Here is a 19,468-nt window from a genome sequence, read left to right on the forward strand (position 1 = left end):
AATTGATGATAGAGAAAATTTATTAATTTATAAACAGATAAACTCACAACCATGTAATAATATTATATAATACAGTTTTTCGCATCCTCAGATAATTATGAGCCATACGACTACTCTGTCGAATGCCTTATAGGTAAGGTTCTTCTTACTAACAAGGATTTTCTGTAATTTTTACGTAACTTGAGTTAAGTGTAACACTTAACCTTCTTGTTTGATTTTCAAACATATTCGAGGTAAACACCAAATAATACATTTACGCGTTGTGTTAACACTTGACATTGACTATCCTGAGTTGGGAAATCTTTCAAGAATTTGCGATAATTTAATTTCACAATAGCAACATCACGGTTCACCTGACAGTTGACACGATACGTAGCGTTTCAAAATTACATTTCCGCAGCTATTGCTAGTAGGTAGGTACATTATACTTACCTCAATCACAATTTCACGACAGTTATGAAACTCCTATGAAACGACTATATAGGTATCTTTGATTTCACGTCACCCCTAGCCTAATAGATTTAACTAATGTCGATTTAAGATCAAACCGAGAGTTTCCACACTCCAAGTTCATTGTCTCAATGGCTACTGTAATTTTTGGATAATTTTCAAATGTCAATTGTGATGCCATCTACCGGAATTCAGTGCAATTGCATTCTCATCCAACTGACCTACCTACTGACATTACTTACTAATAAAACTTGCTATAAATTCGGACATACTCAATGAGTCGATTGTTAAATAAGTAGTTGAATATCAAATTGCTATTTCCATATGTGATGTTATGAAAATTTTGTAGTTTTGATCCTAAAATTAAATAAACATGCTAAATAAGAGCAATAGAATACGATATTTCAACAAAATTTTATTTATTGTGAGCTAAGTAACTCCATCTAGCAATATTTTTGCACTAGTAATTGTATGTATTATATACCAAGAAGAGAACAATCTGCTTTTTCCAATATATTTTTAGGATTCCGTACCCAAAGGGTAAAACGGGCCCCTATTACTAAGACTCCGCTGTCTGACTGTCCATGTCTGTCACCAGGCTTTATCTCCTGAACCGTGCTAGCCGCTATAACAACAAATACTAAAAAACAGAATAAAATAAATGTTTTAGAGGGTTCCCTATAACAAACGTAATTTTTTTGCTTGTTTTATAGATAATGGTACGGAACCCTTCGTGTGCGAGTCCGACTCCCACTTGGCCGGTTTTTAAATGTGTATAATATAAGTAATGCCATAACTTATTGAAAAAAATATTTATGTATTTCATGTTACAACTTACATTACATACCCTTGGCGAGTTACGCTTATAAAAATACTATCGGAAACACGAAGTTTTCTCTTCAAAATTAAAATAATTACTTGTTCAAATAAATTACCTATAAAGTGAACACGAAATCAAAGGAGTGGTCTTTGTGATTCCTGGTTAAATAGGTAAGGTAGGTCTTCAGGACACATAATAGTACAGGTTATACCTACTTAGTAATAATAAGGACGGGCATCTGGAATTCCCCATGATGACAAACGAAAGGCGCTGTCTCGTAAGGCTTTACTCGGCCAAGGTTGGGAGCAACGACCTTACTATTGAGATCAGTGAAATTTCAATTTCAAAGACAGATGGAATCCGGCTTTTGTACTGTAGTCAGTAAATACGATATATTCAACATACATATAATATCTTTACTACTTCAAAACGGCTTCAAACGACTAATTAGTAATTAGGTACTAATATCTACTCATCACAATGAGTTATCATTTATAATTCCTGTGTCGTATTTATAGGAAGTAATAAGTAAAGTATATTGCAATTGATTTTTACGTACGGCCTTGTATAGGTAATAATGAACAGACAAAAGTTTCTGATAATATGTAATAATAGGTCCATTAGAAGGAGGATTAGCCACAATTAATGAAAATTATTTTTTCCTTTATGCTAATGGGATATCCATCGTTACTAATCCATACTAATGTTATAAATCCGAAAGTGTGTCTGTCTGTCTGTTTACCTGTCTGGAGCTTTTTACGGCCCATCCCTTTGGCGGATTTTGACGAATTGTGGTACAGAAATAGCTCATAGGCCATTTTTGATTCCCGAAAATCAAAGAGTTCCCAAGGGATTTTTAAAAACATAACTCCACGCGGACGAAGTCCGCAAGCATTATCGGACGAAAATTTAAACGAGTAAATACAGGAATTTGGTCTAAGGAACCATGTCATCGATTTTAAACAAAATAAAAAAAAATCTTCGCAGATTTAAAAAAAATCTCGTAAGTATGCAGGTCAGAACAGAAATAAAACCCACAGTAATTGTTCTTAAAAAGTTTTTAGTGAAATTACAAAGAAAATTAATAGAGTTGTTATGAAAAATAAATGTTTGTAAAGAAGCTTCTGAAAGAAAAAGAAAGAGCTAGAAAATGATTTTCCAAATTAAATTACTCCTTTACTTAAAGAATTGCTGTTACTATTTCAGTATCGTTCAGTGACGTGGAAGCTATATATACTATTCTAGCTATATATACTTGAAAGGCCGTCCGATCCGATCCGTACCGTAGTTTGAGCTGTGCGTTGATAGATCAGTCAGTCAGCTTTTCCTTTTATATATATTTAGATTATTGTTACAATAAAACTTAAAGCTAGCCTTATCTAATTACTATATAAATCATGAACGCGTGGAATGGTGCCAAGAATACTGGCTGCATTTCCGCGCTGGACAGCCAGGCTGATCCGCTGCGCAAAAAATGAGCCAGCCCTTCTGTCACCAGTTGAGGCTATTAATCGCGGTGAAATGTCTCGTAAAAAATTTTTAGCACTAAGACTCCATGGCCCCAGGGTCTCCACGGCAAACGGCACAAAAATGTAACTCTCTATAAGAGAGGCATACTTGCGCCGCTTGCCGTTTTCAGCTGTTTCTGCTGCGGCTCCCGGTCTTGATGCTGTCTTCCTGATATGACACGGGGCCAATGTGTCAACGCAAGTTGCGTCCCACATTAGCGCCCGTCCCCGTTCCCAGGGAACCAGCGTCAATCCATCAGATTATTGTTATGTATTTTTTCTAATCAATTATGAATCTATATCAGTAATCATTAATTAATTATTTATATTTTGTAGTCATTGATGTCACATATTTAAGTTCATGATACACGCCCGACTTTGCCTTTAAAATCTGATTTGTATCACAAAATGATGTTGTAAAGTTTACTGATAATACGGTCTACCTAGTTATAGACTACAGTGAAACCAATCACCCTTTAAGATTACCAAACCGATACTGTTCTACTTTTTAACCGACTTCAAAAAAAGGAGGAGGTTCTCAATTCGTCGGAATTTTTTTTTTTTTTTTTTTTTTTTTTTTTTATTTTTTATGTATGTTCCCCGATAACTCGAAAACGCCTAGACCGATTTTAAAAATTATTTTTTTGTTTGAAAGGGTATACTTCAAAGTTGGTCCCATTTCAATTTGGTGAAGATCTGATGAACATCTTCGAAGATAGATACTGGAACTCCTCAACGGATAAGAGTAAATTGCTCGCGATCAGTGTAATAGCTTAGTAAACAGTAGACTTTTAACCAGTCATAGCATTATTCCATGGGGCCACTAAAAATTGTGAAATAAAAAATTTTTACAAAAAAAATAAAAACCGACTTCGTTACACAAACACTAAAAATTGAAAAATAATTTAATTTATTACCGAATATATTATGTATACAAGAGTTAATATAGTTCCATAATAATATTTTTGGGGTCGGTGCCAATGAGGTGCCATTGTGGAGTCCCATAAAATATGAAGTCTAGACGATTCGCGCAGCTAAAGCTAATTGGCACCGGCACCAAAAAGTATTATTATGGAACTATATTAACTCTTGTATACATAATATATTCGGTAATAAATTAAATTATTTTTCAATTTTTAGTGTTTGTGTAACGAAGTCGGTTTTTATTTTTTTTGTAAAAATTTTTTAAAAACTACTAAAGAAAAACGGGTTTTCTTGTGTGAGGTGTGTGTTTGTGTGTGCGTGAGTAAAGTGTAAGTTGTGAAAAAGTGCGAGTTTAATGCCCTCATAATAATTTAATTTAGTTTATAGATAACAAACCTTTGTTTAACAATCTTCATTGTTTCATTTTTAGGGTTCCGTACCTCAAAAAGAAATAAGAAACCGTTATAGGACACTCTGTTTGTATGTCTTGTCTGTCAAGAAAATGTACGGTATTTTCCGTCGATCTAGAATCATGAAAGGCATGTAGGTAGGTCTTATAGCACAAGTGAAGTGAAATATCCGCAAACTTTTTTGTGGTTACACATCACAGGAAAAAATGAAAATGTAATGAAAAATTAATTAGTTTACTAAAACACATATAGATGGCGCTGTACGTAATTAACTTGCAGTGCTCTACATAAAAGTGTTAGGTATATCTTGTACGATGGTATAGAACGGAGAACCCTTCGTGTGTGAGTCAGACTCACCCTTGACCGGTTTTTTTCTGAAACATGAAATTGATATACATATCATTTTTGCTATCCAGTTTCATTATTCGTTAAATGCATGAAAATATGTCCCTGGGAACAAAAACCGAAGGTTATGCGATGTTTGTCATTCAATTTGCTCAACTGTGACTTTGCCTTCGTAACAAATGATTATAAAATACTTGAGTTTCCACTTAAGGAACTGACACAGGTTGTACCAAATCATAGTGTTAAAACGTAAGACCATATTATCACCTAATTTGGTAACACAAACACGTACACATAGTTATTGATATATGTATATTCAAATGTACTTTTTCATATTATGTGTTGTTTAATTTGTGTACATACCTACTCTTATTAAAAACTTATAAAAAGTAGGTGATTTGTAAAAGTTTTTTAGAATAAGAAATTTTTCTATTCTATTCATTCGCTAATAATTACCTTTTTAACAATTTAACTAAATAGTCCAATAAAATCAAATTAATTAAAATTAATTAATGAATATTGTGTTAATTTACGTATTAGAGAAAATAAAACAACAATCGATCGTAACAAATACCTAGATAAAGTTATTAAGTACTTACTAGGATACTAACAAGTATGTACGTGATAATTACTATGGCAAACTTACCGTAAGCATTTCCGTTATTTACAAAAGTAAGTGTTGTTTTCATTGTAAACAAAATATAATTATAGACATTAATGCAACTTCGAGACACTAAGCTCTAAAAGTATGTAGATACCATAATAAAATTGCACCTTGCAATTATTTGGACAAGTGCTAAAAAACCGGATGAAAAATCAATCTACTGCCTACTGATCGACTGATCTATCATCTTATAACCATGGACCTGTCTTACAATCTAAACCACTGTGATTAGAAACAGAAATTTTGACCGTAGGTTCCTTTTATAAGGTAGGCTACTCATTAAGGTAGGATTTTCAGAAATTCCACCCCTTAGGAGGTTAAAAAGGGGATTAAAGTTTGTATGAAACACCGCCATTTTCCAAGTTATAGCCATAAATTGGTACTTGTGTTTTCAATTAAAAAATCGGTTAAGTGTGAATTGGAATCGCACCCGAAGAGTTCTGCACCATCATTAAATAAAACTTTTTTTTTAATTTTCAACGCGGCCATTTTTATTTTTTTATTATTTGTTGTTAGAGCGACAATAGGACTACACATATTCTGTGAAAATTTCGACTCTCTACCTGTTACGGTTCTCTCGCTCTACCTATCACGAGAAACAGCCCGCAGACAGACAGACGGACGGCGGACGGACAGCGGAGGCTTAGTAATAAGTTCTTGATGGCACTCTTCGGGTACGGAATCCTAAAAATGAGCAAACGTTTTTTAGTATGTTCGGAAATTCCACTACTTCACTAATTTTCCAAAATCCCACTTAACTTAAGCGAAGTCGGGGCGGATTACAGCTGCTACGAGTATAGGAATAATTTTTAACTATGTTTCAGCATTTATCCACTTTTTTAAGGAATACATTACTTACCTACACACATAGTAACATATTATTATTTGTACACTTTTACATAATCCGAGTGTGTTCCATCACTTCCAAGCAACTAGTCGTACAGTACAGTAGTTAATAGTTTCCCAAATAAAATACGAGCTACATTAATTTTAAGTAAATGTGCAATAATTCACTTGGCACTATGTAGGATGCGCATTGTCTACTCAGTGCATTGCGTAAATGCTTATAAAGTCGGCGCTATATACCGACCTTGGTTTAATGTTACTTAATTTTTCGTAGTTTTATCTTCACTAAACGCATTAAAAACTCTGACTTCTAATCACTACAAAGGATTAATTAAGTACCTTCTCGTATTTGTCCTTACTATAAACAGGAAATGGATATTATTAGAATTTACATAAGGTACCTACTTACGTTTACTCCCCTGTCGGTAACAGATGTCTCAATATCGTAGTCCCTGGAGCTAAATCCCGAGCTCGCCCAAGAACGCGCTGGCTGGAGTCGTGAACGCAGACTTGCGTTTACCCGACTCGGTTCGGTCTATTCAATAGACCGAACCGAGTCGCTTGGGTTCCTAATGTGTCTCACCTAATTGTGTAACAGTGTGCCTCGTTGGGAGCCCATCGAATTTTTCTCCCATCGAGTCACATCCACAGTTACAGTGCGACTGGTTGGAAATTCTAATGGATTAAAAGGTTGCAATTAGTAACAGTGTCACTCGATGGGAAAAAAATCGATGAGTTCCCAACGAGTCCAAAACGAGTAATATAAACCTTGCCAAGGAGTCACACCCAGAGTAACAATATTTGAATAATGTAATTATTTTTGTATGATTCTGTTGGTGGTTCAATAAAAAATAAATAAAAACAGTGTGACTCGTGAGGAATTCTAATGATAAAAAGGTTGCAACTAATAACGGTGTGACTCGATGGGGAAAAAATCGACGAGTTCCCAACGAGTCACACTGACACGATTCTCGTTGGGAACCCACCGTGATGGGTTATGCTCAAGACCGGACAAAGTGAGCAAAAATTTAGGAATGCTGAACCCACCTAGGTGGGAAAACGCTTTGTGTTGATAAAAATAGGACTTTAAGTCAAAACTGCTTCAGTTATTCCTTTGACCTTTTTATGTTTCCATGATAGTTGATACACACTAAGTTCCTAACTGGTTCCTAGGTTCCTACAAGCTAAGGCCGGGACGTCTATTGGGTAAAATCGTTTGAGATCTCGCTTCTTTTCAATAAATAAATAATTCTAATTTATAATATCATCATCAACCCATCGCCGGCTCACTACAGAGCACGGATCTCCTTTTAGAATGAGATGGGGCTTAGCCTAGCCACACTGCGCTGGCCAAGTGTGGATTGGCAGACTTCACCAACTCTCAGGCATGCAGGTTTCCTCACGATGTTTTCCTTCACCGTTAAAGCAAGTTACATTTAATTGCTTAAAAGTAAAACACATAACTCCGAAAAGTTAGAGGTCTGCGTGTCCGGGACCGAACCCCCGACGCGACGTCTCGAATAGGAGGCGGATGTCGTATTCATAACATACTATACCTAGCACTTATACAATATACTGCAACCGCTAGAGATGCTATATGTTCAGGTGATTGTTACCAATGCACAATGTGGCACAGTAGAGTACAATTAGATCCAAACTCGACTTTAGTTCTTCTTATTAACAGGAATTGGAACGCAACACAAACCAGCCAGAATTAAACACCATAGCTACATACTACTTCGACGGACAAGGCAAGGCGCTAAGGCCTATGGTGGCGATATTAATGGCGAGAGCGGTCAACTACCACGTATATGGAGAAAATAGGTAAGATACACCATTTTATATACTACGAAACCTAACACTAACTTAAGAAAAGTGTCCACTAGCAAGTTTTAGTAGTTCATCATGATCAACCCATTACCGGCCCACTACAGAGCCGGGTCTCCTCTCAGAGTAAGAAGGGTTTAGAATCTATTGGACCATAGTGTGTCACGCTGGCTCAATGTGGATTGGCAGACTTGAGACTTGACACACCTTTGAGAACATGGACAACTCTCAGGCATGCAGGTTTCCTCACGATGTTTTCCTTCACTGTTAAAGCAAGCGATATTTAATTGTTTTAAAACGCACATAGTTTTAGTAGTTTCTTACTTAGTAGTAAACTAAAACAACTAAAACTTGCACAAGTCATTCTGCAAGAAATTGCGGAAGTTACTTTGGAATGGAAAAACTTGCGGAAATTGACTTGTTCCTAGTGTTCACACAGTACAAGTGACTGGCCAGAACTAACTTCTGCTAGTTTTATTGCTAGCCGACACTTAGCATTAGATATAGAGATGTTATATTATTGGAGCAGCTAACTGCTAACCTCATAGGTACTGGTGTATTCGTAATAATGTAATCTTTTTCTATAGACCGTTTCATTAACGTTAACATTGCGTTATGAGTTAACAGAAAAAAAAGACCGTTGATAGATAAAATGAAAAGTGACACAAGTTATGTTGTAGCTCGTAGCTTTAGTTTTAAGTTTACGTACGTACTACGTAATAAATTATCACCATTACATTATTATCTTACAAATTCCACAATTTGACTATCAAAAAGACGTGTACAATGATACCTGATTTGAATAAATGATTTTGATTTTGTTGAGAGTTGAGACCGTTTGGCGGGACGGGCGGGACTTTCCATGCTGTAGTATGACATCTGTAATTATATCTGGCATGGTTTGGTGAGATTGTGCTCAAAGCAAGTCTAGCATAAGACAATACATTAGTGTTTATAGTTTTCTGGCTATACTTTGTCTTAATTATACTTGCGTAAATATGGTATTACAAAAATATTTAAATCAACAGTATAAGGCTATAGATATAATTGAATAGTGTCTGGCCTTTTCAATACCGAGCCATTCACTCTAATGGTACTCGTAGTTGCTAAATTATATGGTTAGATTTTTCAATTTATTTGCTCAAATAAGTTGAGAAATTGAAAATATTGAATCCTTAGATGAATCTATTTCTGGGTCACAAAGGGCTGTAAAGGAATATGTAAATAACATGAGTACCCTTATTATAAATGCGATAGTGTGTTTGTTTGTTGGTTTGTCCTTCAATCACGTCACAACGGTGCAACGGATTGACGTGATTTTTTGCGTGGGTATAGATGAAGACCTGGAGAGACACATAGGCTACTTTTTATCCCGGAAAATCAAAGAGTTCCCACGGAATTTTTAAAAAGCTAATTTCACGTGGACGAAGTCGCGGGTATCAGCTAGTATTTAATATTACCTAAATAGTGGCGCCGATTCACTTGTCTTTCTCTAAACTAAAATTAGACTATCTGCATCTTTTTCTTTTTAATATTGCTAAAAAGGGACGGAATATACATCGCAGTTTTAAATTTAATTTAGAGCTGCCAAACCTCGTGACTTTAGCTGCCAGCCGCGGGCCTTTTGTTTAAATTTGTAGCGTGCACTAAAATTTAGAGTCTTTAAATCCAAAATTCATGTCCGTTCTTTTTAGCAATGTTTAAAAGCAAAAGATGCAGATACTCTAAATTAAGTTTAGAGAAAGACAACAGAATCGGCGCCATTGTTTCCACTTATAATAGTCTTAAAGTCTTGTAGCGAAAAGGGTTTTTGATTATCGTTTTCTTCCACTTTCAAATTATTGTAACTCGGTCTCATAAGAAATTATTAATACCCAGCTAATTAGTTATTATACCTATAAAATACTCCATTATTCCGCAATGCAGATTTTTTTTCATTCTGATCGTTTCTAGCCTTTTTGAGCGTATCCTCTTTTATAAATCTAAAAAATACAAAATTCACATTGTGTGGGTTATAAAAAAAAAAAAGATTCCGACGAATTGAGAACCTCCTCCTTTTTTTGAAGTCTGTTAAAAATAGGGTTACTACCATCTGAAAGTTCGATTTTACCCCAAATTAAATCACCTTATTAAATCCCTGTTCGAAAATAGGCCGCCCTGTCGCCTTAAAATAGGGCGAATTCCCTATGAGTGGAAACACTGCAGAAGGTTCTACGCAGGATACTCAATCCGAAAAAAATCTAGAGAAGCGTTGCATATCGATAAATATTGCGAGACATCATGATTACATTTCAAGTTGTCTTTGTAGACAACTGTTGTAGTTAGGTTAGTTTAAAGATTAAACCTCTCGGTAAGCTCTGCGCGTGTGACCAATGTCTGCGCGCAAGTTTAAAGGAGAGGACAGTCCAATAACCAATCCAAAAATAGCTTATAATACCCTGCTTTTCTGTCTAACTTTTTAACTCACTTCTGGTACCCTTTTACAACCGAATACAATTCTGCATTCTAACAAAATTATTCCAGTTTTACTGACTGCAGTACAAATCTAACTCGAGAATTCTTTGAAGATAAAACCTAAGGAATTCATCGGATGAATATTAAATTTAGTAATTACGTAGGATATTCACGTTGCTATGATTCGCCGCGTACTGAACTAAACACTTTAAGAATATTTAAAGGACGTGATAAATCCGATGCGTGCACAGAAGTTGCGTATAGAATTATTTATAATCTTATAAATAATAACATCATAGTGTTCCATAATACATAAGGGAGGCTGTCATCTTCGTATAATCACTACCCATAAATGCGAAAGTGTGTGTTTGTTTGTTGGTTTGTCGCGTCGCAACGGAGCAACGGATCGACGCGACGGGAGTTTTCGCATGAGTAGGTATAGTTAAAGACCTGAAGAGAGAAGAGAGTAATATGACCATTTTATGTCTGATATTTGAAATATATAATTTAATATTTATCTAAATATATAAAAAGAAAAGGTGTCTGACTGACTGACTGACTGACTGATCTATCTACGCACAGCTCAAACTACTGGACGGATCGAGCTGAAATTTGGCATGCAGATAGCTATTATGACGTAGGCATCCGCTAAGAAAGGAGTTTTGAAAATTCAATCCCTAAGGGGGTGAAATAGGGGCTTGAAGTTTGTGTAGTCCACGCGGACGAAGTCGCGAGCATAAGCTAGTTGCATTATAATACAAGTGTTATAATGGTGTTAAATATATCTCTCAGTTTCATAAACAGTTCCTTAATCCCCACGGCTTAGTAGGTAGGTACACACCCCCCCCCCCGCAACACCACGATTGAGGAGTTGGGACTTGGAGTTCAATAATGATTAATGAAGTCTATATTCGCCTTAAGTTAGATCCAGATGTATTAATTATTCAAAATTCTCGCAAACTTCCGCTATTGAGTAAAAAAACTTGCAAATCGGTCTAGAAATCTCGAAAAAAAACCGGCCAATTGCGAGTCACTCGCGCACTGAGTGTTCCGTATTACAATCGTATTTTATCGACATTTTGCACGATAAATCAAAAACTATTATGCCTAAAAATAAATAAGAATCTGTTTTAGAATGTACAAGTAAAGCCCTTTCATATGATAACCCATTTGATATATTAATCTTACTTTGAAAGTTGAAAATAGCAATGAATGTTTATGAACATATTTTTTTTCTTGATGATGTAACCACAAATTCACGGTTTATAGATTTTTCTGCCAAATTTCATGATTCTAGGTCAACGGGAATACCCTATAGGTTTCTTGACAGACAGACAGACAGACAGACAGACAACAAAGTGATTCTATAAGGGTTCCGTTTTTCCTTTTGAGGTACGAAACCCTGAAAAACACGCGCCGAATGGAGAACCACCTTCTTTATAGAAGTCGGTTAAAAATATCAAATGAAATGAATTTAAGTATGTAAGTGTAGTTTGCAAGTGAAGCAAAATAAAACTGCTTAGTAGGAATAGTAAGTACATATATTTAAATTAGTTACTAATTTTAGTCCAAATACAACTTTTAAATACGTATAATTATAGCACGTTAGGGAAAGGAATTATCGGTATCACCGTACGCAAAACCTAGAACACACTGTTTTCAGACCCGCCGCAACAAATATTGTAGTTGTACTTGTTTGGGTATGTCATTAGTCATTATATAATTTTCGCATAATAATTAGCAAGTCGGTTGATATCGGATAACTATAACACGATATACGACACAAACTTAAATCTACGTGGATGTACACTCTCCAAAGTATATGTATATATCTGATACAAATGAAAAGTTTTTTAAAAAAACCTCGACTGCGGTTGCATTGCATCTTTTTCAGTCCTTTTGATTTTTAAGATATTAGCCAGTGACATTCGCGCCATCTAGATGAATCTAATGACGTATCGTTTTTATCAAAATCGTTTGAGCCGTTGAGTAGTTACAGGCGACATCGCCTCGGTGCTAAGTTAAGCAATTTCGTCACTGATTCGTGATTGATCACCAATTTATTCTTCGGGTGCAGCGATCTATTGAGTCTAATTCATTGTGTTGGTTCTTGGCAGAGCCATTCCAAAGGTGACAGCAGTACTGCTGCATGCCAGACCGAACCTGGCTTGATATAGATTATAGAGTGAGACGTTGTTTTAGTTTAAGTATCGTTTCAAATTAGATACTTAGTATTTTGCAATATGATTAATCATAATATATTTATTGTGACAACAGTGCGCTGCTGCCATCGCAGAGGCAAGTGGCCATGATCAGCGAGATGATCCACTCAGCGTCGCTGATCCACGACGACGTCATCGACCAGAGCGACTTCCGACGCGGAAAGCCCTCAGTCAACGTGCTCTGGAATCACAAGAAGGTAAGCGTCGATTTATTATCTCACCTGATTGCGCAATCAGCAATCATGGAGTTGCAATAATGAAATGAAACAATATTGTTCCAAGGTCCCTTTGTACGATTCATCACTAGCTAAAGTAGATATCATTCTAGATCGGTCACGTTTTAGGATATGTAATAACTAATATACCAATCACTAAGACTATGTAGTAACTAGTATCTCAATCACTATTTAATTTCAAGAGAGTCTAGTTTCTGTAGTTTAATTTGTTCATGCTAGATATACTAAGGTAGCGTTCCGGCGGGTTGGTAATTTCGAAAGTCATATACCTGTTATTATAAAATTGTAATAGTTTGCAAGTTTTATTATTCAAGCCCGCTTCACTCAAAAACTACTAAATTAATTAAGATGAGACTTTCAAAGTTCAAACGCATAAATTCTACATAGACTGACAGAAGGTGTTTAGTTTAAAAAAATCAGTCAAGCAAAATTTAAAACCTAAGATTTCAAAGCGAGTGAAGCACAGGGCCAAAGTTAGTAGGTATCTGTCAATTATCTACTAATTTAATTTTACTATTTTGAGTTTAAGTTGCCCTAAACATCATTACCATGTCAACTGATAGACGTCCACTGCTGGACATAGATCTCTTTGTAGGAACTTCCACGATTTTGAGTCTCCTGAATCCAGCGGCTCCCTGTGACTCGTTTGATGTCGTTTGGCCTCCTAGTAGAGATCTGCCACCGCTGGGCTTTCCGGTGCGAGATCGCCATTCGAGCACCTTGAGACCACAATGTCTATGGCTTTTCGGATTATGTGCCTTGTACATTGCTTCTACAGATTCGCAATCCGTTGAGCTATGTCGGTTACTTTGAGTAACCGTGAGTTATCCTATTAGTATGTAAAAAATCAAACCAATTTCATAAGGTTATAGGCGGTACATATGTATATTAAATAGGTATCGAGTATCGTTAGATAATGATCATTTAGAGATAAGTTCCTTGTTTGTAATGTGTCATCTTTATATGGTTGAACCTGTTGTAACATAACATCTACTATTTAATGAAATGCAAATAGTCTGCACAAGGTCTATTGATGTATTTAATCTGGAAATTATCTTGGGAATATCAGGTCGTGACAAGAATTATCTTATGAAAAATTTACGTTTCGCTGAAATCTATTGTGATGTCAGTGCAGATGGAAATATGGCTGACCGTTAACCGCCGTCCTCTAAACTTAATAGAATTTATATAGGTATGCTTCGAATCTCAAAATGGACCTTTGTAGTTTGTAGCGGAATTACCCGAAATACCTACTATTTAAATATGAACATAGTGTCGTCTCCATTAAGGATCGTCTGGTATGAATGGCGTCGTATAGATAATGATGTGTGTATAAATGTTGCTAAGGAGGATAATAACTTGTCATAACAAATTCGCAAACATTTGTAAAGCAAAGATATAAACATTTATACACGTAATAGGAATTATCCGACTTCTTGTGCGGGATACTACAGGATAACAGATAACTTTACTCTGTGCAAAATTTCAGCTTTCTAGATCTAAGGTTTAGTTCTAGGCGTTTATGTGTTAGTCAGTGAGTTATTGAATCAGGACTCGACTTTTTGTTTATTGTACGAGATGATACATGAATGTTAAATTGCTATTAAAAGTAGTAGGCGCAACTAAACGTATTATGAAGGTATCACGAAGTCGAACAATAAAATATCAATTTCGAATAGGAAAATAGTAGTGGTAGTAGTAGTAGTAGTATATTTAGGGACGGAAAAAGATTATATATAGAAGATAGTATTGTAAATTGGGTTACACGAGACCTATACAACTCAAAAACATTTTATGTAATTTTGAGTGTGTAGCTCTGTGGGCGGTTCTTTGACAAATAAAATAAAATAAAAATAAATTATTCGTTATGTTTTAACTCTCAAATCTTTCGAAGCACAATGTAGAGCAATCCTAGAGCAACGTTTAACGTTTTTAATTAACAAGTAGGTCGTAGGGTTGTATTTTTCTCTCTTCGGATCTATTATAATCAGCCGCTTGAGAACGGTAAACTGACAACTACACTTACAGTGTGACGATGGCAAGCACCTCTCATTGGAGCCATTGGCCGACACTCTCTCGCTATTGGCTAAAATGCATTGTTGAATCAGAATTACTGTAAAATCTGCCAATCACAGCAATAGAGATAGTAGCAATGATTGATGCAGCTTTTTCTAATCGACTAGCTGTAGGTATAGCATAATAATGTATGATTATAATTTCGAATTTAAATGAGTAGGGGTGCCATACTGATCTGTTGCGTAATCAATAACATCAAACATAGAACATTGATCGTTGTCCAATTTAGTTTACAATCAATGTAGAAAGCTGATTTTTGCGTCGACTAGCAATGCGTGTGTAAATTATTTAATGAGGCCGTAAATCAACTCTCCTTATAGGTATGTACGTAATGTCATGTAACTGGAGTAGAACACAATTTCTTCTATCGCTAGAGCTGGGTTGTTGGTAGTGGCCAACCGAACCTTCGGCCAAACCCTTCGGCTTCGGCCAAATTGGACCAATGTTTTGGCCGAAGACGAAGGATTCTAGCAAGCGCCGAAATTGACGAACTGCTTTTAAATAATAACTAGCTGATGCCCGCGACTTCGTCCGCGTGGAATTAGGTTTTTAAAAATTCCGTGGGAACTTAGCAAATTTAGCAAGTACCATCTTCGTACTTCAAGGAATATTATAAAAAAAGGATTAGCGAAATCGGTTCAGCTGTTCTCGAGATTTGCGATCAGCAACACATTTAATGATTAATTTTTATATTATAGATTCATTTTTATATTATAGATATAACTGACATTACTATGAAGTGTTATCTATTATTGTTTATGACAAGTTCAACAAAACAACGTCTACATAAACTTAAAAAAACCCAGCCAAATGCGAGTCAGTCGCGCAACGAGGGTTCCGTACTACAGTCGTATTTTTCGACATTTTGGACGATAATTCAAAAACTATGATGCATAAAAATAAATAAAAATCTCTTTTAGAATGCACAGGTGAAGCCCTTTCATATGATAGCCTATTTGGTATAGATATCTTACTTCGAAAACTGAAAATACTAATTCTAGTTCATGACCATAATTTAATTTTCTTAGTTGTGATGTAACCACAAATTCATGGTTTTCAGATTTTTCCCCTAATGTCTGCTATAAGACCTATCCATCTGCCAAATTTCATGATTCTAGGTCAACAGACAGACAGTCAGACAGACAGACAACAAAGATATCCTATAAGGGTTCCGTTTTTCCTTTTCAGGTACGGAACCCTAAAAACATTATTTTATTCACTTTTAACCAATCTTGAACTGAATTTCTTTGGAGTTATTTGTTGGCTTCGGCCAGAAATCGGCCTTCGGTAGGGTTTGTTAGCAAGTTGTCCCATTCGCAACTCGTTCCACATTCGCAACTCGTCCCATTCGCAGCTTGTCCCATTCGCAGCTCGTCCCATTCGCAGCTCGTCCTTTTCGCATCTTGTCCCATTTCGACACTAGTTGCTGGGTAACCTAAGCTCGGCAAGAGTGAAAAAGAAAAGAAGTGAACCATTTGGGTCATTGTCACGTTCAGGTTCTTGTCCTACATAAAAAAGAATAACACAAATTGTGGGAAGTAGTCCGCGTCGCTTACACCTAACGATATAGACAGACGTTGCTACCTTTCACTAGCATTAATAAGAAGGAGACGGCGCTACTGGCCGGTATGAATAAAACCTACGTACGTGAACAAAGATGTATAACCTACGTAGCGAGAGTGGTGGTCAGTTAAGATGCCAGAGAGGGGCCGAAAGCTGACGACCCCGGTGAAAGTGCCCTGCAGCCTCACGGGTATAATTTTTGTTTTCGCCTCATTTTCCTTTTATACTCGATCACTTACGAGTATATCTAATTTACTAGCTGATGCCCGTGACTTCATCCGCGTGGAATTAGGTTTTTTAAAAATCCCGTGTGAACTCTTTGATTTTTCCGGGATGAAAAGTAGCCTATGTCACTCTCCAGGTCTTTATCTATACCCATGAAAAAATCACATCAATCCGTTGCACCGTTGCGACGTGATTGAAGGACAAACCAACAAACAAACACACTTTCGCATTTATAATAAGGGTTAATAAATTTATTTAATTCTGTCTACCTTTACCAACACCAAATAAAGTGCATGGACTGAAATGTTTAAAAACAACAAATATGTATATTCTAAACTTAAATTCTACCAAAATTATCTCGTCTAGTAAAAGTAAGCATGTTCTTCTGGTGACATAGGCTTTCTCTAAGCAAAGTTCATTGTCATGCGTTACTCTGCAGGTAAGTAAGAAACTTGCTGTTATGATCTCTAAAGTTCTCAGAACTTTCTTATATTTTCTTTTTTAATAATATTCTATATTTACATAAGACACTGTATTTTCGTTTGCTAAAAAGGGTTTTCTAAAATATTCCGTATGTAGGTAAATCAAATCTGTAGTTTTATGGTTGTTATATTCATATTCGAGTAATTCTACTAATGACTAATATTACCCTTAAATGAAATATTGAGCCTCAATAGCTCAACCGGTAAAGGAGTGGACTGAAAACCGAAAGGTCGAACGGTTCAAACTATTGCACTATTGTCGTACCTACTCCTAGCACAAGCCTGACGCTTAGTTGGAGAGGAAAGGGGAATATTAGTCATTTAATATGGCTAATATTCTTTAAAAAAAAAATTGTTGAAAGTATTAAGACTGTTAGTTATCCTCTCAAGGTAGTTTTCGTAAGCCTTTGCACAACGTTGGTAGGTCGTTCTGATATCACAATAAGTTTTAAAAAGTTCTTATTATTCTACATGAAATCAATTCGTTTATAATAATATAGACGGGAATATAGTAAACCTAAAGCTCATTTCAAACTACGGGATATAAATTATAATATAGTCCGATCAAAATAGACATTCAAGGTTTACAATAATTCGCATAGTATGGTACGAATGTTGGGAACATCAGTAGGTATAAATCGATGGGGACTTTAAAAAAAATATTTATTATAGGCAAACGCTTGACCACAATCTCATCTGATGGGAAGTGATGTTGCGGCCTAAGATGGGACGCGTTTACCTACCGTTAGTGTGAAATGAGCTTCATGGTGTCCCATGTTTGCTACCAAATGTTTTAATTATTATGACGGAAATTTTCAAATTGTTTCATAGTAATTGATAGGAGGTTGGTTTTATGCCCAATCAATATGATTTTCCCCCCGTAGAAATGGTCTAAGTACCTTTAAAATCCTTTGTGCTCTAGTGAAGTTATAGGGGAAAAAATTGATTGTAGATGTTGGGTAAATGTTTGAAAGTAGTAACGACCTAAAACAAAGGCATGTCTAAATTTGTCTTTCGTTGTACCTATACAGATGTGCGCGATAAAGAAAGTGCGTCACGAATCGCTACTCAGGAGCTACTACAATACTTAAAAAAACGATAACTGCAAAAATATTTTATGAGCTATCGCCAAAAAATGCGGAAATTTTTAGAAACATATTTATTTAGTTTTTAAAAATTCTTACGTTTTCCGGCAATAACTCAATACTAGTTATTTTTTGCAGCTTACGCCTCTAAAGCACTTTATTTATCTTCGGTTACATTGACAAAGTGGTTGGTATCAGGGGTATTACCGATATATTCGCATCCGCATACGCAAATGCGGAAGATTCGCATCAATTCAGTCAAAAATTGCCTCCTTAACAAAAACTTAAGAAATCACTGACTTGGTGTACAATTACGCAAGTTTACTAAATCATCGAAATTATTATTATTGCTTATTTGAGGCTGTTGTAAGTTTTTGGTTTTTGTGTATATTATAGTAGATAGACCTAGGATTCTTTTACTTCAGTTAGTTTTTCAATACGATACCTACCTACCAAATTTCATGATTCTATGTCAACGGGAAGTACCCTGTAGGTTTCTTGATAGACGGACACACAGACAGACAGACAACAAAGTGATCCTATAAGGGTTCCTTTTGAGGTACGGAACCCGGAAAAAGGGTTTAAATAAGTAGAAACATTTTATTTATTCTGCATCTTTGTGGCAGTAAAATATTAAATACCTACCCAACCTAGGCATTATTGTTGGTACTAAAGAAACGAATCATCGTGGTGACAAAATAAAATATCAAATATTTGTGTGTATGGCGGATGTTGTCCGAATCCGTTTGAATATATTCAAACATGGATAAACCACATTCAAGTCTGCTAAGTTTGTACCTACCAGACTAACTACCTACTTGTTTTATTATCTAAATATATAAAAGGAAAAGGACCTATCTATCAACGCACAGCTCAAACTACTGGACGGATCGGGCTGAAATTTGGCATGCAGATAGCTATTATGACGTTAGCATCCACTAAGAAAGGATTTTTGAAAATTCAACCCCTAAGAGGGTAAATAGGGGTTTGAAATTTGTGTAGTCCACGCGGACGAAGTCGCGAGCATAAGCTAGTCGATAATAATGTTAAACTAGCTTAATTTAGATGTCGATGTCGTAGATTTTCATTTCTGTTGATTTAGTTATCTGTAGCTTTTTTTCTCGTATAACTTTTAAGCATGTTATAATATTCTATGTTCTATATTATGTTGTATGGTGTTTTAAATCTGAGATGTCAATTTTTTAATACAAATAGCGAGCTAATGAGCAGGCGGGTCACCTGATGTTAAGTGATTACCGCCTCCCATGAACATTTGCAGCACCAGAGCCCAGAGAAACTGCCGATGCGTTGCCTGCCTTTCAGGAATTTGT

At 35.8% G+C, this 19,468-nt stretch overlaps 1 protein-coding gene across 1 annotated transcript in view; it reads left to right on the forward strand.

Moving 5' to 3' along the window:
* qless (decaprenyl diphosphate synthase subunit 1 qless) overlaps nt 1-19,468 on the forward strand; it is a 76,549-nt gene that overhangs the window by 29,841 nt on the left and 27,240 nt on the right. The window contains exons 3-4 of the mRNA XM_034973649.2: nt 7,652-7,791; nt 12,526-12,667. Of these exons, the coding sequence (XP_034829540.1) occupies nt 7,652-7,791; nt 12,526-12,667 (282 nt within the window). The remainder of the gene's footprint in view (nt 1-7,651; nt 7,792-12,525; nt 12,668-19,468) is intronic.

This window comes from Maniola hyperantus, chromosome 12, assembly GCF_902806685.2.
Source record: "Maniola hyperantus chromosome 12, iAphHyp1.2, whole genome shotgun sequence".
Classification (NCBI taxonomy): Eukaryota; Metazoa; Arthropoda; class Insecta; order Lepidoptera; family Nymphalidae; genus Maniola; species Maniola hyperantus.